General features: G+C 50.3%; 1 protein-coding gene across 3 annotated transcripts in view; it reads right to left on the bottom strand.

Moving 5' to 3' along the window:
- Positions 1–4,009, bottom strand: part of Stum (stum, mechanosensory transduction mediator homolog) — a 53,263-nt gene extending 49,254 nt beyond the window's left edge. Inside the window, exon 1 of one of the 3 annotated variants that reach the window (XM_052737800.1) lies at positions 3,590–4,007. In XM_052737800.1, coding sequence (XP_052593760.1) covers positions 3,590–3,791 — 202 coding nt within the window. In that variant the 5' untranslated portion in view covers positions 3,792–4,007. Of the gene's footprint in view, positions 1–3,589 lie in introns of all 3 variants that reach the window. The other 2 variants (XM_052737801.1, XM_052737799.1) reach the window with 2 other exon arrangements.
- Positions 4,010–19,893: the final 15,884 nt, after the last annotated feature.

A 19,893-nucleotide genomic window follows, 5' to 3' on the forward strand; every position in this document is an offset into this window, starting at 1 on the left:
CAACAGTTTTATCTCACCAAATCACAGCAGGCAATAACTTTTAAATATGGCAGCATAATGATACCCTTCATCAAAAGACATGTTTCAGACCATTTTAGGGCACAACAATTAACTTCCATACACACACACACACACACACACACACACACACACACACACCACTTGGCAATTGCCTTTATCAGTAGTTTATCTGGATTGGGATGAAGATGTCTCTCCTCACCATCACGTCACCATCTGACAAAATTATTTTTCAGCCTGGATGTGTAGCTCAGTGGTAGAGTGCTTGTCTAGCACGTTGCAGAGTCCTGGGTTTGATCCCCAACACCACAAAAATAAATGAATAAACATTTTCACTGTGACAACGGGAAGTGATTATAAATCATCTCTCCTCCCCAAGCCTGCCCCAGGCAGGGAGCATCACTCTTATGGCTAGACCTTTTTATCCGAGGAACACCATTGCACGGATGGAGAGGAGCCTGGGGGATTTAAAGGATATGGCTCCTGCAAGGTGGATCTCATGGACTGATGGGCCTGAGTAACCAGCAACACGGGGTGGTGGGTAGTTTTCATTCAGCCAATGCCAGCTCCCATCTTTGTGGCAAAAAAAAGAAAGAACTTGTAAGAAAGGAAATTCCCAGAAGAAAGGAAGAGCCTTTGTGGTCTGAGCAGTTTCCAGAGGGTGGGTGCTATCGAGAGCAGTGTGCGGGGCCACAGGATGAGTTTTCCTACAACTGCTTCTCCGGAAAGCATCCTCTAACAGGCCCACTCCACCCCTAGGGAGAATGAACTGCTGCTAAAACCCTCTGTTCCTGCTGCCCTCCTAACACTGAGCAAATTCAAAGTTGATGTGAATTCTCCAGCACAGGCCTTGGTCTTGGCTGCTTTATTCATCCCCACATCCCCAGTGCCTGACATATGGTGACGCCTGTGCTGGCCCAATGAATGGGTAGATGGATTAGAAGCTGCATTTCATCAAAGAGTAGAAGAAGCAGCCTGAGTATTCAGTTGTCTCTGGAGCTTTGAACAAGCCAGAAGGATTAGCAGAAGCAGACCTGAGCCAAGAGGAGGACTTCCAAGAGTTGAGACCATCCAAACCACTCCCCAACCAGGGCAGTGGAGGTAGCAGGAAGGCAGGGGGAAGAATGCCTTCCAGGTCTGTGTTCTGGGGTTCAGGACACCATGCAGGTGCAGAGGAATGCAGAAAGATGAGGAGCGCTCAGAAGCAGAGCTGCCACTGGACCAGCTACGCTACCCTACCCAGAGATGAGACAAACAGGGGTAAAGCAGAGGGTGGCAGTGTGCAAGCCTATAATAATCCCAGCACATAGAAATCGGAGGCAGGAGGATTGCTTTGAGCTTGTGGCCAACCTGGGCTGCCTAGCAAGTACCAGGACAGCCAGGAATATATGGCAAGAACTTATCTGAAAAAGAAAAAAAGGAGAAAGAGAGAGAGAGAGAGAGAGAGAGAGAGAGAGAGAGAGAGAGAGAGAGAGTTTTTATAGTAAGCCTTCAGCTTTAACCTCTCACATTTCATTAATCCAGTCTCCTAGAGAACCATGCATCTCAAACTTACAGATCAGAAGCCCTACCTACCAAGGGCTTGAGATCTCCCATTCCTTGTGGCTAGGTCCAAGGCCTGCACACCCAGAAAAACTATGTAGTAGCCTGAGTTAACTTGCTGAAAATTCAAGTCTGTGGACCACATTTCGCCTGTTATTTCTTTGTAGTTGCTTATTTCTTTTTATCCAGTTTTCTTAGAAAGATGTGTGCGTGTGCGTGTGCGTGTGCGTGTGCGTGTGCGTGTGTGTGTGTGTGTGTGTGTGTGTGTGTGTTGTGTGTAAAACTCCCTCAAAATTCTGACTTTACAAAGGGAGCTGTGAAGGAGAGAAAGCTAGATCCCTGGCGTAAGGTTTTAGAGGTGAGTAGAAAGGATGCTTTCATAGCAGTAAGGCTTAGTGTAGGAAAATCCCTAGTGCTTCACACCAGAAGGTCATGCATTGGTACGTCTCGAGCAGGTGGACCCTGCCACCTCCGAGGGCTGGTTTCCTCTCCAGCAGCAGCTCAGTGCAGCCCTGCCCACCTGACTCCACAACATGTGTTTTCTCAAAAGCCTACGACATGTTCATTTCAACACTTAGAAAAAGATTCTGTCAAGATGCACCTTGCCTTGTGATCTTGGTGTGTCAGAGAGACGGGCAAGAGGTTTCTCTTTACCGCAGTAGGTGGACGTTTCTGATGGGTGGAAATTAACACTAGCTTGCGCCCCCCCCCCAGCAGTATCATTTAGAGTTGGCCTGATGACATCAAACGTGGGGCTAAAAGCATCTTTCAAGGGAGAAGTCCAGCTAAAGGCTCTGACTTTCTACTCAGACAGGACTCCTAGCCACAGCATCCCTCAGGGACAGAAAGACTTAAGCATCATAGAGGCAAAACCAACAGGTTCGGCTGAGTGGGTGTGGCCCTTAAAATCACCACAGAAGAGGTCCCTGCTGAGCCTGCTAGGAGCGAGGCCGTGAGAAAGGCCAGAGTGAAGCAAAAGGCCACTTCTCGTTGACCTCTGCTTTTGGGAACTTGCAGCCATGCTCAGGCAACTGGCTGGCTGGCAGAGATGGGCTCTCTGGAGAACGCATAGGATGCCTGCTTTGCCAGACCAGCACGCTGCTGCGGAGGGTATCTCCTCGGTGTGCAGGGTCCACTGGTGGCAAGCAGTCAAGTTGGGGTGGGGGAGGGGCATGCAGTCAGAGATTGGGGTCTGGCGAGAAGAGATCCGTCCGGAAAGCTCTCCTTCTCTACCTCTACTCACCCTTAGGCACTATTTTGGGATAGCGATGCCACTAGGGTGTGTCCAGGCAGCCAGAGCCCCACAGACTTACTGGGGAGCGTTCTCCACTTTCTTACAGACTCACTTCTGGCCACATGCAGTCCAAATCCACATGCGTGTAAACTAAATAATAAAATCATCCCCCCCTTTCCCTCAGTGCACAGCGGGGGTTCTGGCAAAAATGCAGGCACCTGAAAAAGACTCTGGCCAAAGAGCTGTCACCCCCACAGGCTCCGCACCGTACGAAAGTATGACCTGGTACAGTATGTCTCCTAAGCCTGTGTGTCCCCTTCCCCCCAGCTCAGTCGACTTCTCAGACTCCCTGGAGCCTGGTCAACCCCAACCACAGCCATGAGTTCCTCCTGTCCTGCCTCCTTTCTTCCTGAAGTAGTGGGATCACAGAGAGACGCGCTTGATAGGGAAGAAGAATCAAGATCCCACTCGCTTGGACCGTAGCCTAGCCTGGAGCCAGGGAGCCGTCGGGTTCCTGCCTGAGATTCCAAGATTCTCCTCCAGGTTTCTAGCTCTTCTCTACCTGGCCACCTCGCTTGCGGGTCAGAGACCCCAACGTGGCACCTCTCCTTCAGGATGCCCACTCCACAGGCATCAGCCACCTGCCAGAAGACCAATGGTGGGAACACAGCCTGAGGCCGGTGGGCACACCCACGGGTCCCTGCCCTGCTCACTTCCCAGCAGGCAGCCCAGGTCATAGGGGCCGCGGGGGGTTACAAGGGTCACAAGGGTCGCCCCCTGCCCCCCACTTCTTACCCAATCCCGGCACGAAAGTGTTGAGGAAGAGACAGATGACAGCCACCGGGAAGGGCATGTAGGGGATGGCGGCGCGCAAGGGGCCCTTCTTCTCGCGAACCTGCACGACCACCCCGCTGGACGTCGACGCCCCCCGGGGGTCAGCCGCTGCCACAGCCGCCGCCGCCGCCGCCGTCTCGGCGTCTTTGTGCAAAGGCTCCATGGCTGGACGCGCTCTCCAGGAACCCGACAGCCGCCCAGGACACGAGGGCAGGCAACAGCCGGCTGCCGGCTCTGGGCTGCGCGCTCCGCGCCCTGTTCAGGAGGCCAGCGCGCCCCGGGTGCTGGGAGGCGGGCGGAGAAGCCCGCCCTCCCGCGCTCCACGCCCCCACCCCGGGTGGAGGGCGGGAGGGGCAGCGTGACACTCGGTGACAGCGCTCCCTCGCCCCTCCCCTCCGGGCCCCTTCCCCGCCCCCTCCACACCTCTCCGCTACATCATTCACCAGCAATGGAGATCCAGGCGAGTGGAGAAAGTGCGAGGAGAGCGCAAGGGTGCTGGGGGTCCGGGTACCCGGAGGGGCGGACGTGGCTCACCCTCCCACCACTGGTGAACTGAGAACCTCACTCAAGGTCCCCGAGAGCTGGGCGTGCACTAGACTGATCCAGTTGGAAAAACCTCAAGGTTCAGTCTCTCTTCTGGAGTGTGCGTTTAATGCTAGGGAGATGGGGGATAGGGACGCGTGGAGCCTGAAATCTAGGAAGTCTTCAGCTCACTCTGCATTTCGAGTCACGGAGAAAAAGCAACGTGCTTCAAGTCACAGATGATGATAGGACTGGGAGCGAGAAATGTAGCTTGCAGCTTTATAAACCCATGCATGTCTGCAAGAGACGTTCCCTTCACGCATCTCTCTCTCTCTCTCTCTCTCTCTCTCTCTCTCTCTCTCTCTCTCTCTCTCTCTCTCTCTCTCTCTCTCTCTCTCTCTCTCTCTCACACACACACACACACACACACACACACACACACACACACACACACACACACACACACACACACACGCTGTCTCACGTACAGATTCACGCAGAGAACTCTTGAGGGAGCGGGTAATGGGAGCCATACCCTGACCTGTGTCCATTTGGGCCGTTTATGACTGACTACCTGGTAGTTAAAAACCAGTGCGACCACAGCGCCTCCTGGTGTTGAAAATGCACCAGTGGGAATAAACGAAAGGACTTGGCAGAGTCCAAGTCAACGGATTCGTGTAGAATTCGGTCTTCCCGGTAAGACTCTTCATCGACCCCTTGAATAAGTGAATCGATGAAAAGTAATCTCCTCTAACTGGACATGGTGCTTCATGTCTGCAATCCCACCCCTTGTGAGGTAGAGGCTGGAGGTGCTCTTCCTATCAAGTTCAAGACCAGCCTGAGCGAGACTGCACTTCTAAATAGATAAATATGTTTAAAGTGTACTAGGTGAACTGCAGGATTATCGTGATTACAGTGGTAGCACCATAGAGCCAGTGGCAAATATGGCGGCCGGGATGTGCGGAAGGTGTCGAAGGTGCTGTGACTGAGACCCTCCCATGGAGCCAGCTGTAGGGGAGCTATCAACTTCTAAGACCTCTCCAAGAAGGTAACACACGTCAAGATTTAATGAGTAAAGGAAACTACCTGCAGGTGTGTTTTATTTTAACATTTATCAAAACATCCTCTGCTGGGCACCATCCTGAACTCTTATCCACATGTCAGGCCTGCCTTAACTCTATGAAGTATTACATATGACCCTCTTTTATAAGTGAAGCAAGTGACTAGAGAGAGATTAAGTAACTGCACGAAGCCATCCATGAAAATGTGAATGCAGGTGATCTCAGTCTAGAACCCCGTGAGCACAAATCTCATTTCATCTAAAGATCCAGAAACTAACCTCCATTCTGTGGATACTATACTCCATCACAGAATACCTGGACCTGCTTTTAGGTCTCTCTACCATTATTAGTCCTGAGGAAAAAGAACCCAGACAGGGAAATAGATCTTCATTCCCCCAGTTTCCTCTGGCTGTCTCCCTCACACCCAGGCAGAGTCACTGTGGGGGCCAACACACGGGAGCCTAGGGAAGCAGGGAGCATGCAGATATTCGGTAAAGCTGGGGGCCTGGAGCGCTAAGGTGGACAGGAAGCTGGCTAATGCTGAAGGGCAGGGGAATGGGGACTTCATTCTATTGTCTCGGAATCACTGACGTTTTAAGTAGGCATAGAGCGTCATGAGAGTTCTATGTATTCCTACTGTGCGACATGTGACCCTCAAACTGAGCAGCTTGACATGGCTATTTCTTAAATGACCACACTCTATAGTGCGAACATAGCAGAGGCAGCTCCCCCACCCCACCCCATTGTGTCCACATCTGCGCCTGAGCAACTCAAATGGCTGATGGCTGTAACTGCTGGGACCATAAGATCCACTCCTAAAAATACTCTCAGGTCAGTGGCTTCAGTGAGAGAGTTTGAAAGCTGGATCCTCTGGGGTGGTCCTCCAGGTCACCTCCATTCAGTGTCCCTATGACCTGGACGTTTTACAATAAAATATGGTAGCCAGTTTCTAAAATGGAACTTGTGAGAGGAGCCCTCCTGAGAATGGAGACTTCAGAGCCAAAAGAGGTACGACACCCTCTCCTCCAGAAGTCACATCCTTCCACAGAACTCTGTTAGGGACTCAACCACCTACCCAGACTTAAATACAGGGCAGCCCACCTCTTCACGGGAGAACGAGGGCCCAGGCTTTAAAACTGACGTTATGACTATGTCGGCTGGGGAGAGCACTCAGCCAGCAGTGAGGATGGCTGGAGAGGATGAGGTTGGGCCACATGCCCACAAGGACTGAGGGTAGATGAAGACTCTTCCCTCAGTCCTATAAAGACAGAGAAGGGGAGAGACAGTTATTATTCCCAGATAATCAGGCAGAATTAGCTGGCAGGAAGGAGCTGCTGTGTTTGGGGACACATTGGTCACTTTTCTCATTGCCATGATCAAATACCTGACAAAAAGCAGCTACAGTGAGGAAGGCAGTCTTTTGCTTTGCAGTGGGAGGAGAAACCACCTACAGTCCACCGTGGCAAAGGGAAGGCAGGAGGATCAGGAAGCAGCTCGTCGCCTTGTTTAGCTCCTAAGACTTGCTGGGAAACGATTCCCCCGAAGCTTTTTCCTTAGGACCACACAATTCCACTTGCTCATTTCACTCCGCGTGTCCCAGCCCTCTTTCCCACTCTCCTTGGCGTCTCCCCCCAGCACCCCCTGATCCATTCCCCCCCTAGCATTTAGCTTTTGCTCCTTTTCTATAACAAGCCAGCCTCACTTAGCCAATTACTTGCTGGCCTATTTAGCTCCTAATAAATCCATTAAGCTGTAATCAATCCTCTGAGCGTCCTTATGATCAACTCTCTTGATTAAAGCTGGCGGTGATTAAGTCTGAGGGTCTCTGTAATCACCGCTGAAAACCTGAACAATAAGTCAACTTGATTGGCAGGAGAAGAAAACAAAAACAAACCAACAGTTCATCTAGCCAAGCCCTGACCATGCCAACTGCCTGCCAACCTTCTCCTCCACCCCGAAGGTTGAGGGTCAGGAGCCCAGTAGCCTCAGAGGAAGCAGTCTTTGAGGTGGGCAAGAAGCCTGCAGAATGCTAACCTCCTGGCTGGTGAGGATGTCCTTCTTCCAGATCTTGCCTGATCAGTTTCTCTCTACCCACTCCCTAGATCTCTTCCCTACCACACAGACACAACTAGGGCAGGGCTTTCTGGGAGATGTCAGTCTCCGAACTGGTCTGGAAATCCCCTGTGACGCGGGGCTATTCCTGACAGAAGCAGAAGGGGACTGCAGGCTCCAGCGACCTCACCGGAGCGGGCATGTGTGGAGGGGTTGCTAGGAGGCACAGATGATGAGTATACCCCAGAAACTGAAGGTCGGGCTCACTCTCCTCCCTCTCACCAAAGCACCGAATGGAGAGGGAACGAGGACACTTTATGGAGACAGAGACACCAACCATCCACCTCTCTCTGCTCTGAGCATCCTTAAGATCAAGCCTGGCTTCTACAGTTGTACCACCTGGAGCACCAGCTCTCCAATCCATGGCTGGCAGAGGCTGGCCCATCCCAGACAATCAATGTGGACTGAATCTGCCCACTCATCCAGGTGCCAACCAATACAACACCCTGATGCCCCACAATTCACTGATGTCTTCTCAGAAGTAGTAGGAATCCCAGAATTGAATACTCTCTCCAAACTGAGAAAAGACAGGGGAAGTCAGGAGGGAGGGAAGGAGAGAGAGAGAGGTTGGGGCGGGAAGAAGGGACACAAAGACAGGGAGTCTTGCCTTTGACTTTGAAGGTCATCTTCTCCACACCCCAAGGGTGGGGTGTTGTTCAATTTTCTATCTCTGTAACAAAACACTTGAAATAGTAGGTTTGTAAACAGGTTTATTTTGGCCCAGTCCGTGATCAGTCCACCCTGACATTCCATCTCATGGTCGGAACGTGTGGTGGGGCAGACTGGCTGAAGAGAACAGAGAGGGTGGAGTCTCAGCCCTCTTTGAGAACATATCCCCAGTAATCTAACAACTCTTACTAGAGTCTGCCTCCTAAAGGTCCACTCCCTCCCCATAGTGCCAAGCTAGGGACCAAGCCTTTGGCACATGGGCATTTAGGGAAGACTCTAAATCCAACAGACAGTGAGTCATGTGCAGTCATACTCACCACCATGGCATTTCATTAAACAAGCAGTATCCTACAAAACAAAGCAAGGAAGAGCTTGACTGAGTGTTTGCCTGGCGTGCATAAAGCCAGGAGTTGACCCTAGTACCGCATAAACCCAGCATGGTAGCATACACCCGTAACCCCAGCACTTGGGAGGTTGTGAGAGAAAAGGATTGGGAGTTCAGGATTATCTTCTCCAATGTAGGGAGTTCGAGGCTTGCGGGGGGGATAACTGAGATCCTGTCTGCAAAGAAGAAAATTAAGAAAAGAAAGCAAGGCAAAGCCAACTGATACAACAGGGGCTGTTTTCTTCCTCATCCACAAGTCACCAAGGGTGGGTCAGCAGAGACCGGTGTCCTATTAGCCAGCTCCTTTGAGTCTATCCCTGCAGCCCCTGGCCTTTGAGCCCCTAACCAGCATCCCTGACGAGCAGTTTGAGCTGCCCAGCTCAGCCTGCCAGCCCTTCTCCTGCTTCACGAGGCGGCACACTGGCCCCAGCTGCTTTGGCACGGGTTGCGTGGTCCCCTGCTTCCTGTGATGACACATGGGGACATGAAGCTCTGTTATTCTGGCAGGCACCACAGACTGGTCCCTTTCAGCATCTAGTTCCTGGCGTAGGTTGGTTTGTTTCTCTCTTAACCACCCGGCACGTATGTCAGTACCTCTGAGGCTTGGCGAGGTGGGGGAGGGGTGCTGCTCTGCAGCAAAAGGGAACCAGAACGCCCAGGGGCAGCCCTTTCTGCCCTGTCCCCAGCATCCTTAACACTCCTCAGGACACTTGGGACAGCCTCAGGAACCCCAGCCGCGCCTAGTCCCAATCATGACAATGTCCTGGACATGTACAGGGCACATGAGACCTACCACCGATGACGGGGTGGTCTGAGTCTGTAAGAGAGAGCATCACACAGGTTTGGTGTCCTGACATTTCGGGGAGGAGAACCCACCTCTGCCAATTTTAAAATCTTGGGCCCAAGCTTAGATGCTCAGAGATTTAACATCTATATTTCCAAAATAGGGCAATAGTAGTACCTGCCCCTAAAGCACACTGGAGAAGCTGGACACCATGCTGGCCCCTAGGCAGTGCTCAGCTAGCGGGTCTATGACCATAATCATCATTACTAACCCTCTACAGAGGAGACAGGACAAGTCCCTTAGGACCAGACATCTACAAAACACCATCACACAAGTGCAGGTGATTTGTCAGGCCAGTCACCCTCGGAGGCGGCAGGAGGTGAAGGGATGGCCCTAAGACTACAAGAGATGGTCCTGTGGGGCAAAGCAGATGTTCTGAAGAGAGGAAGAATGGCCTATCCGACACCCAACTACACCAGTTATTTGACTAACTAGTCATGGCCATCTCTGTCCACCACAGTCACTTCTTCAGGATAAGGCCCCTGATGGTACTAACGCACTGGCCCCTTTGGGTGATTCCGTTCTTATTCCGGTTGCTTCCACCTTGCCCAACAGCTAGGAGGAAACTGTGTTGGGGTAGATGAAAACTGGATCTTCATTGCGATGAACATTTGCCATTAAAGCCATTTGGGCAAAAAGGTATGCTGTGAGACCTACTGAGACACACTGCGGCTACCGTGGCGAGATTGTTTTGTAATTCTCATTTTTATATTTTATTTTTTGTTTTCTTTGGGGGGTTACAAGGGCAGAGGGTGGACATGGAGGGACGAGGAGATGAATAAATAGGATTGGGGTGCATGATGTGAAATTCACAAAGAATTGTTGAGAAGTTAAAGAAAGAAAGAAAGGAAGAAAGAAAGAAAGAAAGAAAGAAAGAAAGAAAGAAAGAAAGAAAGAAAGAAAGAAAGAAAGAAAGAAAGAAAAATAGAGTCTTAGGTTACCACAGGGCCAATGGGTGTCTTAGTTAGGGTTTCTATTGCTGTGAAGAAATACTATGACCATGACAACTCTTCTTTTTTTCTTTCACTTTTTACTGTCGACAACTCTTATAAAGGAAAACATTTGATTGAGTGGCTTACAGTTTCAGAGGTTTAGTCCATTATCATCATGTCCAGACACAGCAGCATGCAGGCAGACATGGTCCTGGAGAAGGAGTTGAGAGTTAATACACCTTGATCTGCATGCAACAGGACATGGTCTGAGACACTGGGCATGGCTTGAGCATATATGAGATCTCAAGCCTGCTTCCACAATGACACACTTCCTCCAACAATACCATACCTAGTCCAACAAGACCACACCTCCTAATAGTGCCACTCCCTATGAGCTTATGGGGGCCAGTTACATTCAAACTACCACAATGAGTCAGGAGCGGAACAAAAGGCCACAGATGGCCAAGAGGGGTTAGGGCATTAGTGTCTGGAGTCTCTACAGCAGAGGTATAGAAAATGTACCCCAGGATGGCTCAGGACTCCCACATCCTAACATCCACACCCTGTATCACCTCCTCTGAGCTAGACAGGTGCCTGTAACTTGTACAATATGGCAAAGGAGGTATCACTGAGGTCCCAAATCTACTCATTTGAATCCTTCTCAAGGATATTTCCCTCTCTGGACCTGTCAATCAGATAGCTACCCTCAAAGAGAAGCTGGGAGCTCCTGAAGTAAGGACTCTCTGAGGGACACATCATAGCCGTGTTGAGGTAGGGCACTGGTGGGTTTAGCCTCTAGTCAAAGCAGCAAAAGCAAGGATCCTGGTGGTCCGGCTGCTCAGATACGAGCTCCATCAACAGCTGGAGGGGGCGTGGAAGTCGTCTCTTCCCAAAGAGGAGTGCAGTGTCTGCTAACCCTTAGTGGCAACCCAGGAGACACCAAGGGGGATGGAGTAAAAACCTAAGAGATCCCCAGACACCAAGGTCAGGCTCTGGGCCTACAAAACCAGCCATAGGACAATCTGTGTGGCTTCCAGTGGCTAAATCAATGGCAGTAAGAACTGATAAGGGACATCCTGGTACGTAGTAGGGCACAGAAGACAGGTGTACCTTAGCATGTGGCTTCTCACTGGGTGGTGTTCCTCCCATGGACCGGCATCAGCCCTGACCACTGCCCATCCGTTTCATTTCCAGGTGGATAGAAATGGATCTGCTGCCCTGGGACCACTTGCCTGAACCTGAGACCAGACAGAGTTCTTCCTGAATCTCACTGCCAAATACCCAAGGACCAGTAGGGCTCTGGAGCAGAGGGACCAGTCTACTCATATAGACAGGGGCTGACTGCTGGCACTGGATGGTATAGACTCTCTAGTCAGATCTCCTGTAGGACTTCACTCAGACTCCTAAGGAAGGGCCATCCCAGCATTGGTCTCCAGGCCTTTCAACACCTTTATTTGGATGGAACTCAGGGCCTCACACACACCAAGTTCTACCCCAGCCATGCCTGGCTTCTCTCACTACCACAGGTAGACCAATGCCACCCTGGGCAGAAGCACCACACTCCCCAAGACCATACCAAGCCAAAGTGTAGACTGAGGCCTGTGCCGAACTGACTCAGGACCCACCCTATCTGCCCCTACTTACCTCAGCTGCCTCCCCCGGCCCCAAAGGTTATGGAACTGTGTCCCCGGTGTGCTCACATATAGCAGTAGGTGTGAGGACTAGCAGTGTTTTTCTGGGTGGAATCTCTAGGTGGCTTCTAAGTCATTGATAGTCGACCCTGGAATCCTCTCTTAAAATAATAGCGTACACAAAGACTCAAGTCATCAAAAACTCATGTTATCTCAAGAACACGAGGGTGGAGCTCTGTCAGACCAGATCCCTCAAGGAGGGGTGGAAGTTAGCCTTACCTCTGCCTCCTAACCAGTGATGGCAGCCCCTGGAGGGACTTGGTGGGGCCTGCCTGTTTCTTGCAAGTTTGGACACTCCTGTTCAAGGCCAAAGAGGCCTTCCTGATTGCTTTTTGGCAAGACAGGAAGTCCCACCTTCTCACCTTAACGCAGCTGTCAAAAAGAGCTCAAAGCTGACTCCCAACCCAAGGAAGCTAAGTAAGACCCTAAATCCTCCCCTCTGAGACATTTCTCACCTGGAAGACTACAATCCCTATGCTCAGCCCCTGGCAAGTGGTCTAACATGTGAATTTGCTATCTGTGAGACAAATATTCTTGGCCTGCCAGGGAGGCTTAAAATAGACTTAGAGTTGAAAGGAAGCTTATCCATTATTTAGTTCAGTTCCCTTTGCAAGTGAGAATCCTCTGCACCCTCAAGAGGTGGTCTTTAAAACAAATAAAAAGAATCTTTTCAAGGAGTGAGATGATGCATTCATATTTCATTTTATTTCTTGAGACAGAGTCTTGCTATGTCACAGCCCAAGCTGATCTTGAACTCATAATCCTCCTGCCTCAACTTCCTGAGTGATGGGATTGACACCTTGCCTGGAAAGAGGTATTGAACACTCTGCACGATGAGGAACTTGCTACCTCAGAAAGCAGATGTTTCCCTCTTGGGCAGTGCTCATCATAGTCCTCACCCACCCCCCTATTGCCCTTACCCACTCTGCCTCTGCAGCTTAGAGACCAGGAGGCTGTGCCAGGAAGGTCTGCTCCTCCCTTGCTCAGCTCTGAAGTGGAGGATGTTGCATATGTGTTAAACTGGTGGCCCGAGGGACCACATCTTTAGGCATCCGTGCCCATCTCCTGGACTCTCAGGCTGGTCCTATGACTTACTGTAGCCAACAGAACACTAGTAAACATTAGGGGTTTTGTTTGTTTGTTTGTTTTCAGAGTGGTTTTCAAGGAGTGAGATGATGTATTCATATTTCATTTTATTTCTTGAGGCAGTCTTGCTATGTCACAGCCCAAGCTGATCTTGAACTCACAATCCTCCTGCCTCAACTTCCGGAGTGATGTGATACCCAAACCCTTATTGGGGTTTGAGGTTTTTGTTGTTGTGGTTTATTTGTTTGCTTATTAAGATGGTGTCACATTGTGTATCTCTAACTAGCCTGGAACTTGCTATGTAGACCAAGCTGGCCTCAAACTCACAGAGTTACGCCTGCCTCTGCCTCCTGCGTACTGGGATTAAAAGTATGTGCCACCATGGTCAGTCCAAGCCTTAGGTTTTAGACACACTTAAAATTAGGGTTTACTTGCTCAGAAACCCCTACAGGGTTCAGTTGCTATGCCCAAGGACCTTTTCATAGGCTTCCAAATGATTTAAGACAATGAGGAAAGAGGCCCTGAGGAGGACAGGTTGTCTGATGACCTCCCAGCTGAAGGCAGCCACTCACAGACCTGCCCTTCAATCCCATCCAGACCACAGAACTACCTTAAATAATAAATCATTCTTTCAAGCCACTCTAGGTTGGGATGGGATGGACTGTAGTAGCAGGTAACTGAAAACTGTTCATCAAATGTTCCTGGGATAATATGGGCACGATGTTTTCATCCTGGGACAACCAGCTTGCAAAGAGCATAGAGCAGCTGGCTCAGTGGGGAGCTAAACAACACCCCAGGCACCCACTTAGAGCCCTGCCACTCAGAACACAACTAGACAATGGAGAGTGAGGCAAGACAGGGCGCCCTGGTTCAGACAGGGTAAGAGGATCAGCTCTGCCTTCAGCACCAGTAGAAGGATGCTTGACTTCCGATCTTTGTCTTAGACCCATTGCTCTTTGTTTTGTTACCTGTCAGCAGTCACCTGGGTACATACCAAGTGGATGGAGCTCTGGGAACCACCTCGAAACTGTCCCCAAACTCAATGAAATCTCTAAGGTGCCAATGAGTCCAGTCTACCCTGTCTGGGGAAAGGCTGAGCTAGAGAGAAGCCGAGCTGTGGGAACTGTTCTTCTGGCTCTCCTCAAGGGGCAATCCATCCCTGAGGTGCCTTTTGCCCAGGATTCGTGGTCTGTAGGTAGCTTTATTTCTGACCAACGAAGCCTGGAACAAGGATGCCCTCTTGAGAAGCCAAGTTCATGACTGCCCATGAAGGGGCCTCCTGCAACCATGGCCCCTGCAGAGCTCTAGCAGTTCTTCCCAGAATCCCCAGGGAGCATGAGCCCCAAACCCCACCCTGCCCTCCTCAGCCTTGGCCTTCTTTTGCGGGGAGACTCTTCCAACTCCATCCTAGGCAGATACTGCCCAGCACAGCTCAATCCAAAGGAACTGAGTTCATACTCTCAGAGTGAGCCAGACACAGAGAAGAAATTTCCTCCCCATCTTCCCCACTCCTCCCTGCCAGAGATGCTGGCGGGGGACCACTCTTCCATACCTCTGCTAGACCCTCTCCCACCCACTGTGGGAGAAGAGATGACCCTGGGAAGCATGGAGCCTGGAGTCACACCAGCCTCTGAGGAGGCAGCAAGAGGTGACTAGGGTCAGTCAGGTGCACGGGACAAAGAGCCCCCCACCAGCTAGGGGGGTGACAATGGGAACTTAGTGGTGATCCCGAAAGACAGAAATGGGTCAAATGGGTTACACTCAGGAGACTGATAACTAAAAGCCGTTCACTGGGATCTACTGAGGATGCTGATAAACTAATTCATTGTTTTGACAACTAGCATGTAAAAGAGAAAATTAAGCAACAGAAAGAAGCCACTTTGGTCAAGAGTAAAAACAAACAGCAAATCCCAGAAGAGTTTGGTCTAGACTGAGCCCAAAGTGTGGGAAAAAAAGCAGAGCTCTCTACTAATGCTCTGGGGATGGGAGTGGGGGTGCCCTCACCCTAAGCATGGTGATAGCAGGGGGGTCCTAGGGTCAGGTCCTCCTGATAAAATGTTCTGCTACAAATCACCCAGTGATTTGGGATGGGATAGCAGGGCACAATGTTCTAGAAAGTCTCTGAGGCATTTTCTCAGAGTTCAATAAAGTAGCTTACACAGAGGGGGTGGGGATGGAGGGGGACATGGACATATGGACACGAGACAGGAGGGCTGGAGCAGGAGTGAAGACCCCGAGTTACTGGGCGCATTCTGCATAGCCTTCCAGAGAGTCCATGACAGAAAGTTGTGGGTTTCATATCCAACCTCAGAGTCCAGAAGAGGGAAGTCAGGGCCAGCTGCTGGAAAACTGAGGGACCTGCCGGAGCAGGAAAGTTGAGGCTGAGGCCCTGGGCTCCATCTCCAGGAGGGGGACGAATGAAAGAAAACAGGAGAAGGAAGCAGAGAAGGGAGAGTCTGACCCTGACATTTTTTCTTAAAGGGTAAATACTCCTAATCTGAAAATTCCAAATACCTCAAACTAAAATGTTTTGAGCATCACATGACACTACATGTGGGAAATACCAGTCTGACCTAAAGTGATAAGCCCGTCAAAACAGGTGCACTAAAAATACTGTACAAAATTAACTGCAAGTTCTGTGTGTGTGTGTGTGTGTGTGTGTGTGTGTGTGTGTGTGTGTGTAAGGTGTACTTGAGATAGATGTGACTTTTACGGTTACATTTGACTTCCAAGCTACCTCATTATGCATGTACAAATATCCCCTCCTCCCCAAAAAAAACTCAAATCTGCAACACCCTCACATTTGGAATAGGAATGCTCAACCTGTGTGGGTGAAATCCTTCAATGCCTTAAGACATCCATTCCAGAGTCGGACCACATCGATCTGAATCTCAACCCCGCCAGTCTAGTGGCTGTGTGACGTTGACCAAGTGACTTAATTTCCTTGTGTCTCCACTTCCTGTCTATAAAATAATATAAAGAGGGAAAGGCAGCTGGGCATCCTGAGAATGACAGGCATCTACAGAGGGAATGTCAGGCCATGAAGGTCCAAGATGGCGGCTTCCCTTGTCCTACAGGGTGTCTACTCTGGCTGTGGAGCTCCAGAGCAGTAGAAGCTCCTAAACGCCTGAAAGCATCCCTAGCTACCTCATCTCTGAACTCTTCTCTCCCGGAGAACAAACTTAACCACTGGTCTTCAGATAGGCTTTATGCTAGATGTTTCCTCGGTCATCTGGTCAACCTGTGAAACGAATATTATTTGTCATAGGCCTCCTAGAGCAAGAGCCAGCAGATGAAGGTGATATAGACTAAACACTCATTGTCCCTGGCCCAGAGGGCCCCAGGGTCCCTCACCTCTCCACTGGCCTCCAGGCAAAATAGTCTCCCAGGGCACCTCCCAGTTGCCTTACAAACCTGCCTGAGGAGACAGGGTAACCCAAAGCCTGGAGAAAGTGACTCCTTCCTTCAAGTTCGAACCTCCCATACAGAGAACACCAAATGGTACCACCTGCTGCCCTTTGAGTGTGAGGCTCAGTCTATGAGCCCTGAGCTGGTGGCTGTGACCAGTTTGACCTCATTTATCTTCACAGTCCTCTTGTATGTGAGGCTCCCAGCCTACTCATCCTGGGCTTGCCTCTGGAGCTAGCATGACAGAAAGTCATGGGAAAGACTGAGGGCGGGGTGCAGAGGGGGTGCAGGGAGGCAAGTCCTGCACAGCAAAACTGATGTGGGGCTCAGTGGCCACCCAGAGAGCCTGCTCCAATAATGAAGGACAGTCATGCCATGTACTAGCCTGAACCATCTACCTTTTTGTCCTAGCTGGGCCTTCATTCAAGGATAGCCTTTGACAGCATCCGGAGACCCAAGAGGAAGGGGAGAGACTCCCAAGAGACATTCCAAAGAGACGAGAGGCGAGAGGACAGAGTGTGGTGTGAGCTTCACCTGAAGCCAGGTGGGCACAAGTAAGAGAGCTGGAAAGGGTCTGAGGAGAAAATGCCAGGATAGAGACGGGATGGGAGGGAAGAGTCATAGGGGAAGGGTTAACTGGGGGAGAAGTGAGGTGGGGAAACAAATAAACACCCTGTTTAGAACAACTTCCTCATGCTGGGTGAGCCCCAATTCAGGTGAGGACGTTGACTGAGAAAAGCCTGTTCTCGGCTACAAAGTTGAGCTCTAGCCCAGAGGAGTATGGCAGAGAAGAAACACTCAAAAAGCTATCTCTCAGAGACTTCTCTCAGAACGAAGAGGCTGGAACACCTGCCCTAGAGCTCAAGGGACTTCAAAAGTGGGTCAGCATCTCAGTGTGATGCGACAGACCTGCCCAACCTCTCCCCTCTACAGAAAAGCACGGCTCAGCTGATACAAGGGACAAGGTTGGGAAGGGACGTGTAGCCCTGTTCCTCTGATAATGGGAGAGAACATGGAGAGGGTGTCTCATATGTGATGTGAGGGGGAAATTGGACTTGGCCCTGAGAGCCAGGCTGCCCCACCCAGGCCTTGGGCACGGTCACCATGGAAACCTTACTGTAAAGGACCAAATGATCTCAGATTTTGCCTTTCATCTCTCAGATTGGGTTTTGAAATGCAGACAGTGGCTGCTGGACTCTATTTCGGTGGCAGCTGAGCAGCGCATGGGTCCTGAGGGCTGTGCTCAGGCTCACCCAAATACATGATAAGGCATCTCTCTGAGCTGCCATCCACCCCTGCTTGGCCACACCCCCTGTTGGTCCACTGTGACCTGGCAGTAATACCTTAACAACAGTGGTGAACAGTGGAAGACACCAGGTGCTTGGCCAGGCACCAGGGATACAAAGAGACCCTGACTCAAGAACACAGAGAAGTTAGGGAAATACATAAATCATGATGGTGGACCCTATCACTGGCTTTACCTGCCTTGATTTCAGTTCCCAGTGGTCATTCCTGTCTGAAAATATTAAATGAAACAGAAATAAACAATTCATAAATTTTATACTGTATACTTCCCTGAGTAGCATATGAGACCTTGTCCCATCCTACTCTATCTACCCAAGACACAAACCATTCCTTTGTCCAGCGCATCCAAGCTGTAGATGCTATCTACCCACAGTCACTCAGTAACCATCTTGGTTACCAAGGTACCATGGTATCACAGTACTTGTGTTCACATAACTTCTATTTTACTTAATAATGGTCCCAAATTACAGTCTTTTATTACAATTTATTACTATAGGTGTTCGGTTTGGTTTGGTTTGGTTTGGTTTTTCAAGACAGGGTTTCTCTGTGTAGTTTTGGTGCCTGTCCTGGATCTCGATCTGTAGACCAGGCTGGCCTTGAACTCACAGAGATTTGCCTGGCTCTGCCTCCTGAGTGCTGGGATTAAAGGCGTGTACCACCGCCGCCCAGCCAGGTATTTTAGACTATTATTAATTGTTAATATTTTACTGTGGCTAATTTATACATTGAACTTCTTCATAGGTATGTATGTGTAGGGAAAAAATACACCACATGCACAGAGTTCAGTATCTGTGGTTTCAGGGCACTGAGTCCTGAAAGATCCCAGCTGGAGGAACAGCTACTGTTCAAGCCCAGGATATCATGTGACTTGATAAGGGAGTGGTGGTGAGGTAAAGGGTGTGATGACAGTGGTAGAGGTTTAGCTATCCATGAAGGGGGCTCAGAGGACCAGGCCAAGGGCTGCTAGGTGTCTCTGAATGGCCCCTGAAGCTGCTGTGCAGGCTGAGCTTTAGAACCCCAGGCTTTTTTTCCAGCAGGGCTCAGCCAGGAAGGCACGAGTGGGGCCTGTGGTCAAACAGGGAAGTGCTAAGAAGACTCCAGAAGAAGCAGAGCTGGGAACAAAGGCAGGTGCAGGGCATGCTGGGGCCAGGACAGAGGGCCGGCGTGAAGGCAAGAGTCCTGGGAGGTAGAGAGGGACAGGGATGCCATCCCACGGAGATGTTGGGAAAGACTGGCTCTGCTAGGAGGTAGAGAGGGACAGGATGCCATCCCATGGGAATGTTAGGCAAGGGATTTGCCAACAGGCCCCTTCCAAATAGGACATAAAAGTAATAGGTGGTGATGTTTACCTCAACTGGGCCCTGAAACAGGACGTAAAGATAACAGCAGTGGTCAGCTTTGCCCAGGATATAAAGATATGGGCCACCAAGACAGCTCAGCAGGTAAGGGCATTTGTACAAGCCTGGCAACCTGAGTTTAATCCCTGGAACCCACATAAAGACACAAGGAGAGAACCGACTCCATGAGTTACCCCCTGATCTCTACACGCATGCTGTGATCGTGCACCCACCCACATTACACATACACACACAACAATAAAAAGAATAAACAATTTAAAATGTATATAAAGATAGTAGTAGTGGTTGACTCTCAATGAGCCAGCTCAGGATCCCCAAAATAGGATGTAAAGAGTAGATTGTGTGGTCAACATTAGCCAGGTCATATCAAACCGACTTCAAGACTTCCTCACACTCAGCAGAGCATGCCCAGAATGCTGTTATCCAGTTTTTCCTAGTTTACTATTCTGCTTTAGAGGTACTTAAACCCCTCTATTTGTTTTTGCATCTTATATATTTTTCTAGATTAAAATTTAGGTACAACGGGCCTCTGAGCAAAGCATGGCCCTTTCTTGGAAACACCTACTCTGGAGATGGCGTGGGGGAAGGGACAGTAAGACCCCATGCCTTGGCTTGGCCTGCTCTGTATCTAAAGGGTATGCTCTCGCTTCCCTGCTTGCTCTTTTTAGACTCTTGGATGTTTGACCCATTACTGTGTCCTGCCTGAATGCTTTCCTTTGGGAACTCAAGAATCAAGAAGGCTGCTGGAGACCTGTTCATAACAGAGACAGGCAATGCCATGCCTAGGACTGGAGGGGTTAGGTCAGGAATGGAAGAGAAGGCAAGAAACATCTCACCACCTAGGAGTCCCAGCATCTCGGAGTCCCAGAACCTTGGAGTCCCAGCACCTCAG

Source organism: Peromyscus californicus, unplaced genomic scaffold (genome assembly GCF_007827085.1).
Source record: "Peromyscus californicus insignis strain IS unplaced genomic scaffold, ASM782708v3 Scaffold_14__1_contigs__length_90479793_seg_2, whole genome shotgun sequence".
Lineage (NCBI taxonomy): Eukaryota > Metazoa > Chordata > Mammalia > Rodentia > Cricetidae > Peromyscus > Peromyscus californicus.